At 38.7% G+C, this 21921-nt stretch overlaps 1 protein-coding gene across 2 annotated transcripts in view; it reads left to right on the forward strand.

Annotated features, from left to right (window-relative positions):
- Nucleotides 1–19477, forward strand: part of BON3 (Calcium-dependent phospholipid-binding Copine family protein) — a 46790-nt gene extending 27313 nt beyond the window's left edge. For both annotated transcript variants that reach the window (XM_019200481.2, XM_088903333.1), the window contains exons 5-16: nt 1527–1583; nt 2038–2217; nt 2328–2462; nt 2991–3052; nt 3164–3263; nt 3627–3741; nt 3852–3928; nt 4294–4431; nt 16814–16978; nt 17061–17174; nt 17364–17460; nt 18709–19477. In XM_019200481.2, coding sequence (XP_019056026.1) covers nt 1527–1583; nt 2038–2217; nt 2328–2462; nt 2991–3052; nt 3164–3263; nt 3627–3741; nt 3852–3928; nt 4294–4431; nt 16814–16978; nt 17061–17174; nt 17364–17460; nt 18709–18827 — 1359 coding nt within the window. In that variant the 3' untranslated portion in view covers nt 18828–19477. The remainder of the gene's footprint in view (nt 1–1526; nt 1584–2037; nt 2218–2327; nt 2463–2990; nt 3053–3163; nt 3264–3626; nt 3742–3851; nt 3929–4293; nt 4432–16813; nt 16979–17060; nt 17175–17363; nt 17461–18708) is intronic.
- The last annotated feature ends 2444 nt before the right edge of the window (nt 19478–21921 follow it).

The following is a 21921-nucleotide window of genomic DNA, read 5'->3' on the forward strand; positions in this document are numbered from 1 at the left end:
GGCCGCTCAAAGGTAATTGTGAGGTGTCTCAATAATGGCACTACTGGATCTTGGAACTACAAATGCATAGATAAAGATGGCAAGGGAATTAAGTACAACATTAGTATTGTAAACTGTCTTAAAAAATTAAAAGGAAAAGAAGCGTGGTGGATTCTATTTGGGATTGGTTCTCCTCTCTTTTTGGGTGCAGGTGAATTCCTCCAATCGTGGTGGAAATTTTTGAATCTAGCTTTTTCCATCAACCAAAGAAAAGAGGAAGGGTGATGTGGAGAACAATGAGGGCAGCAGTTATTTGGGCAGTGTGGGAAGAGAGAAACGACAGAATCTTCAAAGGCAAGAAAAAACAGCACATGAACTCATAGAAGGGATTACCATCAAGGCTATACATTGGCTGAAATCGTTGGACCTGCTCAAGGACTTCTCTGTAGATGCTTTGGTTAGATGTTGGAGCACAATAGTGAGTTCATCCTGCTCCTCTATATCAATTCAAGAAGAACGGTCCCCTCCTTTAGCTGTTGGTCTTAAGCTGAATTTTGACGGCAGCTCTGTAGGTAATCCAGGCCCCTCTGGAATTGGGGGTGTTTTAGTGATGGGGAAGGATGAGGCCTGGCCCTGTTTCCTGGCCTGATAGGTTTGGGGGACTCTCTTAGAGCAAAAGTGTTAGCACTCCTACAAGGACTGAAATTGGCTTAACAACTGGGTTTTCAGCATTTAGAAGTGGAGGGTGATTCGAAATTGGTAGTAGGCTGGATGCAAGCTAACAGTTTGGGCATCTGGTGCCTTAGACAACCAGTAAGGGAAGTTATGCACCTAACAAAGGAGCTTGAAGTACACTTTAAATGGACTAGGAGGTCAGCCAATGCAATGGCTGATACCTTAGCAAAGCAAGGAGTTAGTAGGGAAAATCTATTCTAGGCGTGTTTGTAATCTATTTAATGATGCTTATAAAGGTGACAGTTGTGCTAGTTTCCTTAAAGTTTAATGAAAGTTACCGTTTCCTATCAAAGAGAGAGAGAGAGAGAGGAGAATGGAGAGAAGAGAGAAGAGAGAAGAAGAGAGTTGGGAGAGAACTAGGGCTGTAGCAGAGAGAAGAGAATTAACCTCCTCTAACTGCTGCCTCTCTTATATTATAATAATAATGCTGAGTACACAGATTAAACTACCCCAACTTAAATAACAGTTAAAAAAATAGACAAAAGAAAAGGTAACAGGACAATTATACCCTGCTGCCAATAACAATAAACAAACTAAACTATTCTAGCAAGTATGGAGACAAAGATCAGTCAATAACCTAGCTAATGAGTTGGCTAGGCAGGGGGTGAACGGAAGTAATCTGTTTTGGGGGATTATCCCCCAAGAGGATTGAATGTCACAATGTAAGCAATAGTTGGTTTTTGGGGTTAGGTAGTCAGTGCTAGCCTAGCATTAAAAATGGGATGCCTGGCACATTTTCTTGTAATTCATTCTTCCTAACAAATTAATAAAGCTTCTTGTCAATTTTTTAAGTTCATAATGTATGCTTGCAGATGTTGAAGTTAAACGAGCAAGAATTCCTTGGAGAAGCTACTTGTGTTCTATCAGAGGTAAGTTGCCACAGATTCCATAATAGTACTGCTTAAAATTCATCTCTGGAATTTCTCTTTTGTGATTACATTTAGCTCAAGGAGACCTTAATAACATAATTTGGTCAAATCCTGTAGAAACTATTTTCTAAATAGTCTGCTCTTAGTTGGCCACGGTATAGCAATTGAAATTGATAGAAATATCTTGTACTCTGAGATTCAGAGCATGTTTGACCCAATTTAAAGGGTCTCTGTAAATACATGTATCCAAAACTGTAAATATTTGTCTAATTACAAGGTTATTTTTTGTTTTTAAGTAAATGGTGATGCGCTTATTTGATAATAACACCTTTATTGCTACCTTTGCTGTTTTGCAACGTGGAACATATGTATTGAGTTTTCCATATATTTTCTCTTGAGAATTATTTGGAAATTATTATACTCATAATGGTACATTTCTTTGTCTAAATGACAGATAGTGACTAAAAGTACCAGGAGTCTGACACTTAATCTTCAAAGCAAAAACGGACATGCAGGCATTAAAAAATTTGGGACACTTACAGTCCATGCAGAGGAAACTGTTGTTTCAAGGCAGGCTGTAGAAATTATACTGCGTTGTTCCCACTTGGAAAACAAGGACCTCTTTTCTAAAAGTGTATGCATTCTTAAGATAGCTAATTTGAAATTAATGGGCATAATTTACATGGATATAAATGTGTTTGGCTGTTCTTATTCCTTTTTTCCTATGTTTATATTACCATACAGGATCCTTTCTTAAGAATATCTAGAGTAATTGAAAGTGGAGGTTCTGTTCCAATTTGCAAGACAGAAGTTGTGAATAACAACTTGAATCCAACTTGGAAGCCCATCCACCTGACTATGCAGCAATATGGAAGCAAGGCAAGCTTCTCACATTTCTATGACTATCAGATAAACTATACAGTGGTTGCTGGTGATTTTCATATACTGGGAAAGCCAAACAACTTATGGGCTACCTTAATAGGTCTTTGGTTTCAACACCATGGTTCTCTATCATGGTGTAATAAACCAATGACTGACTTATGTTTTTTGAGCATAATGTGAATATGCATGGAAGTTATCATTGCCTTTGGACCTTGTTTTTTTGCAACTTTTTTACCATTTTATATTACTAGTAGTAATATGTTGATGATGTTGGAGCCTGTTAGATCTGATCTCTGTTTTAGTTTCTCACTTTAACAAATGAGAGAATTATGTTTTATTTTTTGAGCATAATGTGACTGGATATCATGCTGTTGGACCCGATCTGATCTTTAACATTTTCTATTCCTAATTGATATCACTTCACTTCCTCTTTTTACTGTTCTAAAATATTTACAATGTTTGAGCCTGTTGAAACTGATCTCTGTTTTTATTACTCATTTTTAACAATCTTCCAATGTTTTGCAGGATAACCCACTAATTATAGAATGTTTCGATTTCAACAGCAGTGGAAAACATGAAATTATAGGGTAAATGGGTAACTGATGAATTTTTTGGGCTCATGTGTTATGTAATTTTCTTCATTATTCTTCTTTATGTTTGACATAGTTTAACTTCTCATTGGTTTTCTCCCTCATCAGGAAGCTTCAGAAGTCAGTTGCAGACCTGGAAAGACTTCACAAGGAAAAGATTGGAGCAAATTTTCACTTACCATCTTCTGGTCGACAAGGCCATGAGAAGGTGGTTGTTTTGTTTTGAATTGTAAAACAATTTTGCTATATATTATTATATCTTGATTGATTTTGTTGGTCAGTAAAAATCACAATGATTTTAAGTGTGCAAATACCGTAAAAATAAAAACTCCCAATGTGATTTAACATCCCAATACATTCAACCTTTTGGTCTAAGCCTTTCAAGAAGGACCCTAATATATAGCTCACTCCTCCCTACCCACCCCTTCTCTGGCCGGGGAATCAACTATAGTTGTTAATACTTAAAAACAAGGATCTTGCCTCTAATAATTTGACATTGTGTTCATCATCCCCCTGCATCTTGAATGTTGCCATGTTTAACTACCCTTGCCTTCACTGCTTTTTTCTACAGATTCTGAAGGGTCAGCTTTTTGTAGATGGGTTTTGTGAGAAATTGCTGTACAGTTTTTTGGATTACATCTCTAGTGGATTTGAACTTAACTTTATGGTTGCTGTTGATTTCACAGGTATGTTGCCTCCAGTTGGTGGTGTTATGTTTTAGTTAGTGTCTTGGTGCTGTCATTGCAATTGAACCTGTTCAGATGATGATTTAAAGTTTTTTTTTCTCCTTTTTCAGCTTCAAATGGAAATCCTCGACTCCCGGAATCTTTGCACTATATTGATCCATCAGGAAGACTGAATGCTTACCAGCAGGTTACAGATTACACTTTCTATCTTTTTTTCCTTTTCCACAGGAAATGAAGCAAATTGTTTTCTTGGTGTTGAATATCATAGTTTGTCTGTGGAATTAGTAGTTTTACACATGATAGGACTGTAGGCCTTACTCCATGGATAGGTGTACAGTTACTTTCATCTTGTGGGGGACATTCACTTTTCTCTGTTCTGCAGGACCTTGACATGCAAGCAACATGTAAATTTCAATTGATTATTGATCATTTCTTGTACTTATAGGATTCCGAATGTTGATTTGGGCTTGTAACAAGTTTTACAGTAATATGCCTTTTCTGTCCAAATATATTGTGTCCAGGTAGATGTCGTAACTGTCAACTCCTGTGCAGGCTATACTTGAGGTTGGAGAGGTCATTCAAGTCTATGATTCTGATAAACAATTTCCTGCTTGGGGTTTTGGAGGAAGGTCAATTGATGGTACAATCTCTCATTGTTTCAACTTGAATGGAAATGTTAGAGAGTGTGAGGTGAGATTTCTAATGCTGTTTTTGTGCCTTTTTTTATCTCATGTTATTTGTTGATTATTGGGTTCTATGTGATCAGCTGAATATTTTAAATGTGAATTATTTGTGACCTATATGCATGTTGATATGTTATTTCATAATTGGTCATGTGGACTCAATTGAGAGTTTAGTCGATCAAATAAAGTATTAAAGGAAACTCATAAAATATACAGTATAACTCAATTTAACTAAGCTCTATATCAGCTTAAAAAAACTATGGCATAAGGTGAAGGAAAATTAACTAGTCATGTACTGCTTGTTTGTAACTTTTTATACTAATGATGCATTATTTCTCTATATGGAGACTGTGTGGCTGAAACAACTTCAGTTTAGGAAGAGATTGTGCTGTTACAGTATTACTTATTCACCTCTGCCCAATTTGTACATCAAAAGGGGACCTTACTAAAGTGGTTGGCCATGAGTGTAGATGTACAGTTTGGTGACCAGTTTATGAAAAGAGTTTGGATAATTGTTTGACACATTGTTCATTTAGCAAATAATACAAATAAATACTAACAACATCATTAAGCATCTCATGAAGTTTGTAGTTGGATTTGTCCGATTAGATGGTGAACAAACCTGATTTTCTATGTGCCTACATGTTCTATAACTTCCATTTATTCTTTGTACTTTGTGTGATTTGGCTTGTATGCAAAGGACATAGTTTTGAATGCTGGGGTTAGAACTTTTAGATCTTTAGGTCTGAAGGATTCAAAATAAACGAGCTAAAACAGAGTACACATAATACTTTTTGAGTAAATGGGGGGTGGAAATGGAGAATTAATTGATATTGTGATGGTATGCCAACCATAAAAGCATGAAATAGAGGGAAAGGGCTTAGATGATGATAATCATGATGATGAGGGAAAAGGCTATATTGAAGGCTGCAAGCTGATTTAAGATGGTTTTATTTAGGGTTAGAAGAGAATAGATGATTTACGCTTGGTGCCCAGAACTGATGAGATGGGCCTCTTAATACTCTGATTCACATCTAAATTGCAATTCAAGCAAGTCTGGATTGGGACTGCTTTTGATCCGCGATTAAAGAAACTTTAAATCACAATTCAGTTAATATGAACCACGGTTCATGTGAGGAAACATCTATTCTTACCTTAAATACTCCCTTTTCTTGTGGGCTACTCACAAGTCCCAATCATTATACTCTTCATGTCATCCTCTACCCCTCTCTCTCTTATCCATATGATGAGTAGAAATAGCAATCGACTATTTATATCTGTTAGAGAATAAAACCTATTCAATGACCTTACTTAACAGCTTAAGCTTTTAGGATGAATGGTTCTTTGAGATGGTATCAGAGCCATTTTGATCAAGTGGTCTAGTGTTCGATTCTCATCACCCCATTATAATTAATTAAGTTTCAGCACAAGGTATGGGTGGGCCTGTGCTGTCCACACTTCAAGCCCAATGGGCTTTCGTGTGAGGGGGCATGTTAGAGAATAAAACCTATTCAAGGACCTCACTTAACAACTTAAGCTTTTAGGATGAATGGTTCTTTGAGAATATCATTCTATCAACTCTCAATACCATTTCCCTCCTCGGCCCTCGAATAATATTATTTAAAAATAGATAAATAACTTAATATTTGAAGTAAGTACAGTTGAATCCTTGCTACTTAATGCACATATAGTGAAGTGGTGAGGGTGCAGCCTATGCCTGGGCAATTGTTAGTAGCACAGGATACTACTTACAAAGACAAAGTAGTAGAGCAACTAGAAACAAGTATATAAGAATGGAAGTATGAAAGCATTTGAGAATAGCTTGCTGTAATGGAAATAACAGCAGCAAAGGATAAATATTAGGGAGAAGAAAAGAAGAAGAGAGAGAGAGAGAGAAAATAAAAAAGGCTGCAGTAGCACCCACAAGATCTAAGTAAATACGAAACAATTTTAGCTGTCCGATCCTTACAAGTTACAACAGAATCCAAATTAATATTCTTCCTTTCTCAGTTGTTGACAATGGATAGTTTGCCCAACAGACAACCACAAGCTGATAAACATACATTGGTGAGATTGTTTGGAATGAGAAATAATAGTTTTTAACAGATGTTAAGACAGATGGATTTCATTTACCGATACTGTTGCGGTATTTATTCCACCCACAAGCATATTCATTTGTAAGTTGTAACCTATACAAAAGGTGAATAATTGGAGTTGTCTCCACCCTCCTATATTTTGAGAAGGGGGGAAGCATATTAATTTGTATTTCTGAGGTAAAGAGAGAGTGAGGCCCCAATACAGTGACTGTACAGATCAGAGTGTATGACAAAAAAGATTACAAAAAGTGTACTAAATACAATTGGAAAAGAAATTTCATCTATAGATGAGGCAGTGGCCCTGGACTAGATCTTTGCAACCATATTTCTTTGAATTTCATTAGCTTGTAAGCATTATTTTTGTAAAAAAAAAATCTACTATTTCTTTCTGTCCAAACAGTCCACAACAAAGCAACAGGGATCATTTTCCAATGAATCTTTCTTTCCTGTTGAGGCCACTGATATGCCAGCTAGCTAAGGTCTCAGGAGTTGTTCTTGGGAAGACTAGAGCCAATACACGTTTAGGCTGGTAAGGATGTAGGCCCAGATACAGCTACTAGTTGGGCAGTGCAGTCTCGACCCTCCTATTAAGGGGAAAGCAAACAATATATGCTCATTGAGTGTTTAGGGCATTCGTTTGGATAATCTATATTGTCCTAAAAAAGAGGAATATGAGGAGAATACAAAGATCAGTATAGGTGGTGTTTTTATAGGTGTACACAACACTATTTTAACTATGTATTTGGGTCTGGTGTGTGTCGGAGATTCTTTATGGACAGAAGTTCTAGCTATCCTACAAGGTTTGAGTTTTAGAATAGGCAGACCTCTGAATTTCAAATAGTAGCAGAAGGGGTTTCCAAAGTTGTGATAGACTGGTCGGCAAACAATAACAAAGCAGTATGGCAGTTCAGGCACACTGTTAGCATAGGGGTATTTCTGTCTTTATACCTTGATTGATGTTGCTGATCTGTAATGTTGTGTTGAAACATGTGCTCTTAACTTAAGTAAGGGCACATAGGTCTTTTCAGTTATGTTTTAATAATAGTATAAATACTTACTGGCTGACTGGGAGAAGTCAAGTTGACTCTTTCAGTTCGAACCAGAATTCTCTCCTCTCTTTCTCTCTTTCTGTATCACTTTTTCTTCTTCTACATAACTGAACTCAGTCAGGCCGAACTCTAAGGCAGACCTGAATTCTAACATGGTATCAGAGCTAGGTTAAATCTGCCTAAATTTCTGCTTGCCTAGGGTTCATTCTCTGCGCACCCTATCTAGGGTTTTCTTATTTTTTTCTGTGTTCGATTAGAGATAAGGGAAAGGGCTGAAAAGGAGTGATCGCCCTCTTCCCTTGGGGGTCTCTATGCCTCCAGTCAGGTCGTATGTGGTCGGTTGCTGTGATTTCTGAGATCGCCCTCTCCTAGTAGAGGAAGAATAGAGGGCCGAACTGTGTGTGGCTGTTGTGTGTGGACTGCTCTCCTGCTCGCATGGGTGTTACTTCAGCGATAAGGTAAGAGATTTCAGTGCATGATATCTGTTATGGATTAAATAGGAGGTGTGTTTCAGACCATTTGCTAGGGTTTCGGTCAGTAAGGGCTAGGGTTTATGCTGGTTTCTTTGTGCATTTTGAAGGAAGAGATATGATCATATAGTGGTGAGATTTCAGGTAGTTGTAGGAGTAGGGTTTGTGGTGTAAAGAGCACACATTCCAGCAACAATTAGTGCTGCAATCAGTGTGACAGGTGTGACCTAGTGGTGTGGAGCGTGCAGATCTCAGTGATAATAGAATTCAGCAAGTGTGCAGAATTGGTGATAACATAATGGGAGACAATAATGATTATAAACCTAGTGTGGTGGTGCCTACAGACTACCTGAATGTTCAGATGACCTCCATTAAGTTAAATGGAGAGATTTATGTGCCTTGGGCTAAATCCGTTGAAGTCTTTCTGAAGGCAAAGAAGAAGGTAAAACACATCAGAGAGGAGAAACCCTCCTCAGACTCTCACGAGTATGAAGACTGGGAGCAAGAGGATGCTCAGATCATCACATGGTTGTGGAACAGTATGGAACCTAGGATTAGTGTGAACTTCATGTTCCTTGATACTGCCAAAGATGTGTGGGACCATGCGAAGAAATTGTATTCGGGGCAGGACAATACAACCAGAGTTTATCAGCTTTATCAAGAGTACTTTAATCTGCAACAGGGCAATCAGAGTCTTGAGGAGTACTATGCCAACATGAGGAACATACGTAATGAGTTGAATGTCTATCATCCTCTCACTTCTGATGTCAAGATTCAGCAACAACAGAGAGAGCAGCTTGATGTGACGAGATTTTTGGTGGGACTAAAGTCTGAATATGAACCGGTACGGGCTCAGATATTAGGGGGATCAGCTCTTCCATCCCTAGAAGAGGTATTTGCTCGACTTCGGAGGATTTCTATCGGATCTACTGAGAACTCTAATATCTCAGATAGATCTGCCTTTGCTGCATCGAGAGGCCGTGGTGGTAGAGGTGGAGCTCGGGGAGCTCAGTTTGGCCGTGGTGTTGGTAGTGGTTCTGCATATGGCCGAAGTGGCAATGGTGGGTCTACTTATAATCGTGGTGGTCGTCGTACTGGGAGCAGAGATTCAGGGGGAGCCCGTGGTAGAGGACGTAGCTCAGGCCCAAGGAAGTGCACTCATTGTGGTATGGATGGACATACCATGAACTTTTGTTATGATTTACATGGTCCTCCCTCAACTTGGGCCAATCATGCCGCGATCGGTGACTCAAGTTCCAACTTTAGACAGGAGAATCATTCATCTGATCAGTTGCCTCCTACATCCACAGATGGTCCCATGAAGGAGATGGTGAGTGTTCCCCGTGATGAATATGAGAGGTTTATCCACTCACAGTAGAACACGGCGACTTTTGCTCACTCAGGTATGGCTTGTCTGGCATCTACACCCAATCCCTGGATCATTGACTCTGGAGCCTCCGATCACATGACTGGAACTCCAGGTGTGCTTTCCTCCTTGTCTCATTGCTCAACATCACAATCTGTTACCCTTGCTAATGGTTCCACATCCTCAATTTGTGGTGTTGGTAATGTTGACCTAGATCCTGTATCCCTCTCATCAGTTCCGTATGTTCCTAAATTGCCTTTTAACCTTATGTCTGTTAGTAAGCTGACCAAATCACTTAACTGCTCCATTACCTTTTATCCTTCTATGTGTGTCTTTCAGGATCTCAAGACGGGGATGAAGATTGGTGGAGGGCATGAAGCAGGTGGACTGTATTATCTTAACGGTGGTGGTGGTAGAACTTCAATAGCTCTCCAGTCATCTCTCTCTCCTCTCCAGTGGCACTGCCGATTTGGTCATCCGTCGCCCAAAGTCTTGAAGTCCTTAGTTCCGTCATTGAGTCAGCTTTCTGTTTTGGATTGTGAGTCGTGTCAGTTTGGGAAACACCATCGTGTTCCCTTTAGTTCTAGGGTTGATAACTGTGTGTCGAGTCCTTTTTCTTTAGTTCATTCAGATGTTTGAGGTCCTTATAAAGTAATGTCATATAATGGATACAGATATTTTGTCATTTTTGTGGATGATTTTTCAAGGATGACGTGGCTCTATTTAATGAAAGAAAGAAGTGAATTGTTTATCATATTTCAAAAATTTTATGCTGAAATTCGTAACCAATTTGGTACCCACATCAAAGTTTTTCGTTCTGATAATGGCTGCGAATATTTATCCTCATCATTTCAGGAATACCTGGACCAACACGGCATTATACATCACACCTCGTGTACCTACACCCCACAACAAAACGGGATGGCTGAGAGAAAGAATCGCCATCTCCTTGAAACAGCAAGATCCCTAATGCATCACATGCATGTTCCCAAACCTTTTTGGAGTGACGTAGTGCTTACCTCTTGTTTTCTGATTAATCGGATGCCACGTTCATCCTTGATGGTCAGTCTCCCTTTCAGGTCTTCTTTCTCACTTTGTCTCCGTTTCCTCTTACGCCGAGAGTTTTTGGGTGTGTCTGTTTTGTCCATAATCTGGGTCCCGGGAACGACAAGTTTGATGCCCGTTCTCTCAAGTGCATCTTCCTTGGCTATTCTCGGACCTAGAAAGGGTATAGGTATTACCATCCTGGTTCTCGACGGTCTTTTGTGTGTGCTGATGTCAGTTTCTTTGAGTCTACTCCGTTCTTTTTGGGGTTTGGTGATGCTTCCTCCTCATCACCTTCTCCTCTTCCACTTCCCGTTGTCGATCCTCCTCCCTTTGTTCCAGTCGTGACCAAATCCTTGCCTCCGGTGCCACCACCTGTTGAATGCCCACCTATCCGTCATGTGTATACACATCGCCCACATGCACCAGCTACTCCTCCGGCTACATCTCCGTCGACGGATCTGGCACCAGACCCCCACTTAGCATCTGAGATTGATCTATCCATTGCTTTGCGGAAAGGTAAACGTACTTGCACCCTTCATCCCATTTCTAATTATGTTTCTCTTTCCGCTTCACATCACCAGTTTGTTACCTTGTTATCATCAGTTATTGTTCCTAAAGATGTCCAGGAAGCCCTTGCCTCTCCAGGGTGGTGCCGTGCCATGGAAGAAGAACTCTCAGCCCTTCATCATAATCATACTTGGGACCTCACTGCTCTTCCTCCTGGGAAGCAAGTTGTTGGTTGTAAGTGGGTTTATACGGTTAAGTATTTGCCTGATGGTAGTGTTGAACGCCTGAAAGCGCAATTAATTGCAAAAGGGTACTCCCAAACCTATGGCATTGACTACACAGAGACCTTCTCACCGGTTGCTAAGATAGGGTCAGTTCGTGTTGTGATCTCTCTTGCAACCATGTATGAGTGGCCACTATATCAGCTTGATATCAAGAATGCCTTTTTGCATGGTGACTTACTCGAGGAGGTCTACATGGAGCAACCTCCAGGGTTTGTTGCTCAGGGGAAGGATGGTAAGGTGTGCAGACTAAGGAAGGCTATATATGGGCTTAAACAGTCTCCTCGAGCATGGTTTGGTAGGTTCAGTGAGGTGGTAAAGAAGTTTGGCATGAAACAGTGTAAAGTTGACCATTCTGTATTTAGTCATGACTCTCCGGGAGGAAAAATACTGTTGGTGGTGTATGTAGATGATATTGTTATTACTGGGAATGATAACATTGGTATTGACAGGCTGAAGACTTATCTGCAGGATCACTTTCAGACAAAGGATCTGGGTAAACTGAAATACTTCTTGGGGATAGAGGTAGCGAGATCCAAGTATGGGATTAACCTGTGCCAGAGGAAGTATGTGCTTGATTTGCTAGAAGAAACAGGCTTGTTGGGTGCCAAACCAGCTGAAACACCCATGGACACAAGTACCAAGCTAAGCAGTGATATGGGTGAAGTGTTTGAAGACCCTGGCAGATACCGACGACTTGTGGGCAAACTGAACTACCTAACCATTACCAGACCAGACATCTCATTTGCAGTTAGTGTGGTAAGCCAGTTCATGCAAAAACCTCTGATTCCTCATTGGAATGCGGTTCTGAGAATTGTGAAGTATCTAAAAGGGGCCCCGGGTCGCGGTCTGATATACAAGAGTGGGGGAAAACTTGAAATAGAAGGGTATTCTGATGCTGATTGGGTCGGTTCTATGTCTGATAGGCGGTCTACTACAGGCTATTGCACGTTTCTAGAAGGTAACCTGGTGACGTGGAAAAATAAGAAGCAGATGGTTGTGGCAAGAAGCAGTGCAGAAGCAGAATATAGGGCTATGGCGCATACCGCTTGTGAATTAGTGTGGCTAAGGAACCTTCTACAGGAAGTAGAGTACAACATTAACACTCCAATGAAGCTCTATTGTGATAATCAGGTTGCAGTTCATATCTCCTCTAATCCAGTGTTTCATGAAAGAACCAAGCACATTGAGGTTGACTGTCACTTTGTGAGGGAGAAGGTGCTGAATGGAGAGCTAGACACTACACATGTTAATACAGGAAATCAGTGGGCTGACTTATTTACAAAAGGCTTGAGTCGGGGAAGAGTGGACTACATATGTAACAAGCTGGAAGTATATGATATATACTCACCAGCTTGAGGGGGAGTGTTAGCGTAGGGGTATTTCTGTCTTTATACCTTGATTGATGTTGCTGATCTGTAATGTTGTGTTGAAACATGTGTTCTTAACTTAAGTAAGGGCACATAGGTCTTTTCAGTTATGTTTTAATAATAGTATAAATACTTACTGGCCGACTGGGAGAAGTCAAGTTGACTCTTTCAGTTCGAACCAGAATTCTCTCTTCTCTCTTTCTCTCTTTCTCTCTTTCTGTATCACTTTTTCTTCTTCTACATAACTGAACTCAGTCAGGCCAAACTCTAAGGCAGACCTGAATTCTAACACACACCATAAGGGAAATCAGACATTTAGTATGGGAGGTAGAGGAAAGATTCCATTGTGTCAGGAAATCTAAACAGTTTGGCTGATGCATTGGCCAACAAGAAGTGAACATGGATATTTTTTTGGGATCATGTATTATAAGAAAGATCAGCACAGAGCTCTTATTGTATAGCTGCTCATTGTACAGGAGCCATTAATTGTGATTTTTTGGAAAGCTAACATATACAAATACTGCACTACCTTTTCTAAAGAATGGGTTATATGGATGTGTCCAAGCTATGCCTAGGGATGCTTGGACAAGCACTCAACTAGCTTAGAATTTACCCTAGAGTTCCTATATTAGCAGCCAGGCATATGAAAGGATACCTGATAAACAAGACTCAACTAGCTTAGAAGGCGATTTCAGTCCAATTCTGCACTATAAAGGCTTATGACTGTTGACCTTCCAATTAGAGATTGAATATCAGTTTGGATCCTAAAACTCTCTCTTTTGGATTAATATGAAAAGGAACTTTAATTAAGAAAATGAGAAGAAAGATGTAGAGTGATCAGGCCTACCCAGTGATGCAAGATCATTTCAAGCAAAAATTTCACCAAAAAGGAGGCAAACTGCAATAAACTGTAAGACAAAAATAGATTGACCATATGCATCCTGAAATTCTTGAAGTTAACTGATATACATATACTGGGGCATTAGACGCATATGTATGGACTTTTGTTTTCTTTTTGTAGTATAAAGAAAGTTGGAGGGATTATATTCTATCTTGATGTTATATAAATATATAGTAGAGAAAGATCCATAAGTAGGTTGGAGCTCTTCTGATATCTTTTTTATTCTCTATAAACTTTATTTTAATTCAATTAACATTACCTGTCAAAAAAAATTGATTGGACAAGGGAAATGATACCTCAGCTCACCAAAAAATTCCAAATACCTAACTGGCTTCTCACTCAATCCTGTCTTTAAAATCAAGCACCCAATGAACAATTTTAGCTTTGTATGCTCCATTAGGGAATGGATCCTTGTTTATTTCCCTTAAAAATTCCTAGAGTTTATTTGTAAATGGCTATCCAAAAAATCAGACACTTTAATATTTCTGTGGATCATTATGCATTTTAACTGATGTTGTAAAAGAAATACATTATATGGTGGTAAGGTTATCTTGTCACTACACTCACTTTTTAATCAGTATCCAATGAAAGAAAAACATTATTGATAAAGGATTAGATAAGAGTATAGCAGCAATAATCGCTAGGCTGGGAAAGACCAGCTAACCCCAACAAACAAATGCCTGTGAAGAGTTATAGTGTCACCTACCCCCTGGGTGAATACAAATCTTCCCTGGGGCTTAAACTTACCTTCAATTTGACAGTCCAAATATATATATGCAGAGTCTTGTTATATGCAGATAGGTTTGCTCTAATCATGGTTGTGTGTAGAGATTTCAACGGAACAAGTTCAACCTGAACAGGAACCTGACTAAATGAAGAGGGAGCACTGAACCCAACATGACCTGTCCCATATATAGCACACCTATATATTCTACCAACCCTATATATACAAATATTTCAACACTGCAATATCAATGAGTCAGGTTTAGCACGGTCATACCTCAACCCAAACCCGATTTAAGGCTGACCTGACCCCAAATCTATAGGGTCTGGTCACTGCTGATGTACCACTTCACCTGTCCCACTGATGTCCCTAGTTGTTTTCCAGTCGCTGCTGGTTTACAGCTTCACCTGTCCCATTGATGTCCGCAGTTGTGTGCTTCTCCTGTCCTATGAACCTGGATACCTGTACAAGGGTGTCGTATCATGTCGGATGCTTCAATCAAGGTTTAAATTGTCGATGTTAGTGGAAATGTCGGTCATCCAAATATAAGAAACATGTTGAAAATGTCAGAAATGTCGTATGGAAATATTTGTAAAAATTATAGGCATGATGCTGAAAACATTGTAAAATATGCAAAATATAGAATGATATTTTATGAAATGATAAAGAAGCATAGGCACATCTTTTTAAATTATTATCTTGTTCCAAATCATCAAACAAAGCTAAGAAACTAAGGTTATAAACAAAAGAATACATTTTGAAGTTGCCCTGTAAACCTTAAGATTCAGAGCTTCATGATAGAATTAAAGCAAAATTTAAACTCAGAAAATGTAAATGACTTCTAATAGATCAACCAAATAATCTATTACACAGACAAAAACTAATATTTAACTTCATGTTTGAAATGAATAGTGAGCTAGCTCAAAGTGGTAATCATGTAAATTAGGTGAACAATAACTTGTTACTTCAAATATCTACTATATTGTCATGAACTTATGTTAAAATACTATCTCTTGTACTCCACATAGTACTGGCAATGTTGGGGAATATGTTGGTTCCAGTAGAATTTCATGTCATCATCCATGGAAGTGGAAATGGAAATTTGTCATGGAAACTATCTCTTGTACTCCACATAGTACTGGTATTGTTCATTGAGGAAATGTCGATTCTAGTAAAATTTCGTGTTGCTACCCATGGAAATGGAAATATGTTGTGGAAATATTAAGGGAATTAGGGACATTTTAAGCCATGGCTTCAATGTTTAGTGTAAATTTTGCATCCAATTACCATATCTGACCATGTCCTTTTCAGACCCATGTAGCATAGCTCCTGTCTTTAAAGTGGTGCCTGACCAGATGTTGTTCTATGGAGGGGGCTAGAGATCTGTTGATTCTCTTCAGAGATTTGGCCTTTAACCATCAGGATTAGAGCTTGGAGCCCCTAGTCACACCTCCAGGTTTGTCACTTGGGATGCTGATGATCTAGGCAGAGTGCAGGGGCTATATGTCGGTTCTTGGCTGAGGCTTGTAGCCCTTTCTGGGGGGGCTCTTTGGTGGTATACTGAGAAGAGAGGAGAGCGGCAGGAATTTGAGGGGAGATTTACATGGAAACAGGATCAGGTGCTGGATTGGCTCAGGCAATCTATGAAGACTTGCTCAAGTGTTGGTTTGATATACAGGGATGGGCATTTGAGGAAGAAAGTGAGAATAATGTAATCTCAGCTGGGGGCTTGTTGCTGAGAAGAGTGTACAAGGACACCCATCTCTGATGTCTCAGTAGAGGATGCAAGGGAGCATTGGGAATGAGGGTAGGCTGGTAGTAGGTCAAAGTAAGAAGATGTTGATGAACCCTTTTAGCTAGATTCTCAAGTACCAATCAACAGAACGGTGGATGGAAAAGTAAAGGTGGACAAGTTGTTGATACTGTTTTCCTTGGGTGGACATGAGTTCTCTCAATCTGTTTGCAAATGACTGGAAGAGAAAGACAAAAAATCACAACTGTTGCCAAATATTGGTTCTATGAAGCATCCTGGAATCATATCCAATGAAGCACGGGATTTTTTATGGTGTGAAGGAGGCTGGGGAATGTAAAAAAGGACTTGTAGAAGGTAGGGACATGAATGTGTCACCTACACATTGCTGGTGTTTTTTTGGTGGTGATATGTGATTGGTTTTTTTACCAGTCTCGGTCTTGGGGCTCCAAGCTATGGCTTCTTAGTTGTTTGCTGGCGGTGCTGTTTTTTTTTTTTCCTTGGGCTGATTCATCGTTTCTTTTGATTGTGGGAGACCATTGTGACATTGAGTTGAGGCTTTTTGATGTAGTCTTGGGTTGTAACTAGTTGAGGCTTTTGCTGCCTTTTGCTCTTTTGGTGTGTATCTTTTTGAGTTTCTTCCTTTTCTCCCTTTCTTGCATTGGGCTGCAAAGTCCATATATGTCTTGTATATTCTGTTATTTATTAGTGAATTTTCTATTTACAATAAGAAAAGGGCCTACAAATATTTCTTCCCTTTTTGATGATATCAGTTTGTTTGAATCTGGACAAAGTTTTGATGAGCACCATGTTTTCTTCTCTTAACAGGTTAAAGGGATAGATGGCATCCTTGCTGCCTATGCAAGTGCTATACATAATTTTTCTCTTGCAGGACCCACTTTATTTGGCCAAGTTATCAATAAGGCTGCACAAATAGCTAGCCAATCCCTTTCGGCTAACCAGAACAAATACTTTGTTTTACTCATCATTACAGTAAGTGACGAAAGAAAAATGTGCTTTTCTTCTCCCTTCTCTTTGTTGGTAGCTTGGGTACTAAAATAATTCTCTCTTCTAGGATGGAGTACTGACGGATATCCAAGAAACTAAAGATGCTTTGGTTAGGGCATCTGATTTACCATTGTCGATACTTATAGTTGGAGTGGGAAATGCAGATTTTAAAGAAATGGAGGTACTGACTAGTTGAATCTTCAGCTCAAAATGATATCTGGTTTTGAAGCATTGCATTAATCAATCCCTTCTACAGAAAATCATGTGATCAATCCATCTAGGGATTTATTAACTAGAATCAATGGGTTATGGACGTACAATGGGAGAGGGGACACAAAGAATGAATAATTAAATTTTGATGTTTTGACAGATCCTCGATGCCGACAATGGGCAACGTTTAGAGAGTTCAACAGGTCGCATTGCCACACGTGACATTGTGCAGTTTGTTCCAATGCGTGAGGTGCATGGTGAGTCCTGTACAACTTCACTTTGCTGCATTAACATCATGGAAGATGTTATATTGTTGACAACAAACAAGCAATTGTGACTTTGATATTTGTGGTCCCATGTCTGCAAGTACCCATTTATTGAATTTTTTTGTCAATTTTGAGCCATATAGCCTTTTTTTTGGGATGCATAACATTTGTTTATTTAGATGATAGGATTTCTTTGAGATGACTAATTGTAATCAAGGTTCAAATTGTCAATATGTATTGCATGGTATTGTGTGTACAATATCAGTATCGAAGGTCACTGAAATGTGAAATACTGAGATTTGGGGGATATTAACAGTTATTCATCCTAACAAGCCTATATGTAAATATCAAACTAGAAAAAATAATAAAAAAAGGGAATATCCACTGTTTGAAACGCATGATACGTAATTTTTGCATATTGTGTGTATCTTGATTGTAATATTTTTAATTGTTTACAAGTAATTTGTTCACATGAGTCAATGTCAGTTAGAGACCTGACAATTTTTGTAATGCAGTAATATCAAAATAGTCATCCACCTTGTAGAAAAAGAATTGCCAATATACTTTCTTGATATTAAACCAATCTGGTATTACCATGGTGGATTTGTTGATGGTCCCCATCTGAATCATTGGTTCCGATCTAAGGGATTGATTTAGTATAGAAATTTACCTGTCTGGATTGTTATAGTTGGCAATAAATGGGGATTATTTTATACATAGGTCATCAATAATTGTTTGCTTTTCTATAGTTCCAGTAATTGAAAATTGATGATTAAGATCCTCGAGTAATAAAATATAGGGATATTTGCTAAGTGGTTCATGGTTGAAGATCAAGATCAATCATCAATTTGATGATGGGGTTGAATTTCCATAGCTTTCTAGATACAATGTTATTGCTGATTTGGCTCCAGATAAGAAATTTGAGTCATTGATGCTGATAGACATTGCCTATATATCACCACAACCCTTCTGTTATTTTTCTATGTGAGCTGTCTGCTAGCTAGCAAATAGAAATTTGCATTTCTATTTTTTTCCCTCTTGGAAGCATTCTTCTGTTATTTTTCTTTTTCACTCCCTTCTATTTTGCTTAGTTCATGTGCTTTTAATTGGTATTTTAGGTGATAAATTGGTTGGCAAGTGAAATAGGATTTTCTTTCCCATAAACAATCTGAGGTCCTCTTTGTTGTTAGCTATTATTTTCTTGTTACTCTACAATTGGGATCTTCCTCTTATGAACAGGTGGACAGCTATCTGTTGTTCAAGCTCTCTTGGAAGAATTGCCTAGTCAGTTTCTGATGTACATGGGGAGTAGGGATATCAAACCATGCTTTGCTAATGAAGGCCCAACTGCTGCATGAGAAGGCTATCTTTGGTGGCCATAGGCGATGAGGCGAGATCGGCTTCAGTGCTCATGCCATTCGCACAGCCTTTTACAGCCGTGCATTGGGAATATTTCCATACTTGTATGCTTCTTTTCATGGGGAGATAGGGGAGATAATCCCAATGCAAAGCTGCAAGGGACTGTGCAAACAGTGTGAGACGGTCTTGTGAGGACCAAATTCAATTTCATCACAGGCTGGCCTATAATTCTTGTAGACCTGGATGTATCTCTTTTCTTAAGTTTATAATGTTTTAAGTTCTTTATTTTGGTTGATGACCGAGTGGTTGAATGGTCAGTTGGCGTCCCTCTGAATATGAGGCATGGGATCAAACCACGCAACTGCAGGCTTTCCATGGTAAGGTCTGTGGATCTCACATGCTCCCTGCTCTGTTTCCACCCCTTAATCCCCCTGTAATGTGTAATTTGTATTATCGAAATGTTCTTTATTTTGAACCATTCATTGGAGCTTACTTTTGTGTTATGGAGGTCACCAAAGGCCAAAACTGTGTAAATAACTAGATATTCTGTTCTTATTGCTGAACGTTGTAGTGACAGCATTCTTTGTACAACTGAAACTCAAGTGCAGCTGTCCAATAAAGAAGATTTAAGAATTATATAAAGTATAAACTTGAGAGTGATAACACAGGAAGGTCGCTGTATGGCTTAAACTGATGGTTGCAATGCTATCAATGGAATGGAAATAGTGATCGTCTCTTTTCCTTTTTCTCCATTTTACTTGATCTTGACGTTATCAAGAAACAACGTGTAAAAGATTATGTTCTCAATCTTACTTAGAGGTCAAGCATTGGGAAAAAAAGGTGAATCACCCTTTTCAAGTTTCAACACGCTACATTCATGGTGTGGTCCATGAACTTTTGAAGCAACTTTTTTGTTTTTAGACTCCGTATGGGTTTGAATTGCATTGCCCCCTACTGTTTATGTCTGCTAGAATATCTGTTCATTTTTTTTCAGCCCACTCAAGAATCAAGATTTTGTTCTGGGTTGGAATTTGGAAATGATCAAAATCCAGAACCGCTCAACTTTTGAATTGACTTCTGGTTGGCCGGAAACCTGGAAAACCTTTTGATCTGGATTGTTGGTCCGTGACTCTTATCTGGATGAATTCTGGACGCCAGTTTTTTCAGTCAACTGGGGGAGATACGTAGCCGATTAGCCGGATCTGACTGCACATCACAATCTCCCTCTCTTTGTTGGGAGCAAGGTTTAACTGAACGCCTTAGCTGTTCAGCGGGCAGGCTCTACGCCAGTATTAAATACATGGGGCCCGTGAATTTAATATTGACAGTGGAACCTCATTTCCACAGCCTGCTGAACAGCTAAAGCATTCAGCTAATCCGAATTTCTTTGTTGAAATTTTGACTATTTTTTTTTTGTTTTATTTATAGATTTATGTTCTTTTATGAAAAGGGGAGTGGAGTGGATCCCTTGAGAGGTAGTTGAAATATTAGTGTGGAGCCCGTTTTTAGTTCCTTTGTTGCACAGTTGAGATTACATCTGCGCTCCACAAAAGCCTTATATGCACATCTCAGCGTGCATTGGAAACATCTTTTGAAGTTGTCAATAGGAGATGTTCCCAATACACCATTGGGATACGCTGTGGGGTGCAAATGTGAATTCTGCACAGTCATGAAAAGTGCATCTTTCATTTTCATGCAATAACCTTATGAATCATTCAATGTTCAACCAAGGTGGTGGGCCATTGATTGAACGTTGCAGATTAACTCAAGCATCAAATTCAAGATCTTTTGCTCAGTAGCTGGGTAGTCGGGTCATTGATCTGCTTTCCTAATAAGATTCTTCTCGTTCAGTTGCAAAATTTGCAAGAACGAAAGTTGATGAAAATTTTGCATCATTTTCCTTAAATTTTCTCTCCTAGAATCTATAAAGTGGGATCACAACATTTTATTCCTCTCAAATAAGCAACCCTTCGTGACTTTCAAAATAAATGAATAAACAATCCTCCAGTTACTTATCTCTCATATATAGTAGAAGACACACCATTTACTTCCAATTCTATTCCCTTTCAAACAAACAAAATAAGCTGAAACTTGGAATAGAAGTAAAATAAAATATGCAGTTAGTTCATCTGCATTTTGATACATTTGCACCGGTGCAAATTTAAAATGTTCACAACAAATCAAACCAAGAAAACCAAGTGGTTTAATACTCGACCGTCATTAGAGGCTTATAGTAACTCAACCTGGAATATGGAAGGGTAACCAACCATTATTCCATTATTGAAGGAGATAAGCTGTTTGTCTTAGTTTCCTTTTCTTATGTTGAAGCAAGTAGAGCCTAGGAATGTAAATGGATCGGATCATATTCAAATCGGGTATATCTGAATCTGATCCAAGACTAAATATTATATCTGATCCGATCAGATCTTATAAAGGTCAATTCGAATTCAAGTCTGTTAAGGAAGCTAGATATCTGAATCTAATCCAAGCTGATTTAATTCCTGTAAATTTAACAAATTATTAAAAGGAAAAAGCATAACAATTTATATAAAGAAAAACAGAAAATATAAAAAAAATAATAATATAAAAATTATGAAAATACAATATAAACATATTTATAAATAAATAAAGAACTATATATAGGGGTGATCCAAATTCAATTCAATCTGATCTGAAAATATGGCAAGGAGATATCTGAATCCAACAAAATAGGATAGGATTCAAATTCAGATTGGATCATGATCCAATCCATTTACACCCCTACTAGAGCCCAAAGTTGGATTTGGATCTGCTACCCACAAGTTGTTCCCACACTACTACCCAAAAGACATTATAGCTGCACATTGGGAATATCTATCTTGTCATTCATGGGGAGATGTGTCCAATAGAGAGTGGTGGTATTGTATAGGTAGAGCGTAGGGATGTGGGAACAGTTTGTGGGTGGTAGATCTAGAGTTCCCAAAGTTAGTTCAAAAGTGATTACGATTATATCATCAACCATGGGCCTTATTATGAACCATGTTTCATCATTCCATTCTATTGAGCATCATATATCTTGTTAAATTATGAGTGCCTTATTCACTTAGTCTCAGT

This window comes from Nelumbo nucifera, chromosome 4 (genome assembly GCF_055504915.1).
Source record: "Nelumbo nucifera cultivar China Antique chromosome 4, China Antique-T2T, whole genome shotgun sequence".
Lineage (NCBI taxonomy): Eukaryota > Viridiplantae > Streptophyta > Magnoliopsida > Proteales > Nelumbonaceae > Nelumbo > Nelumbo nucifera.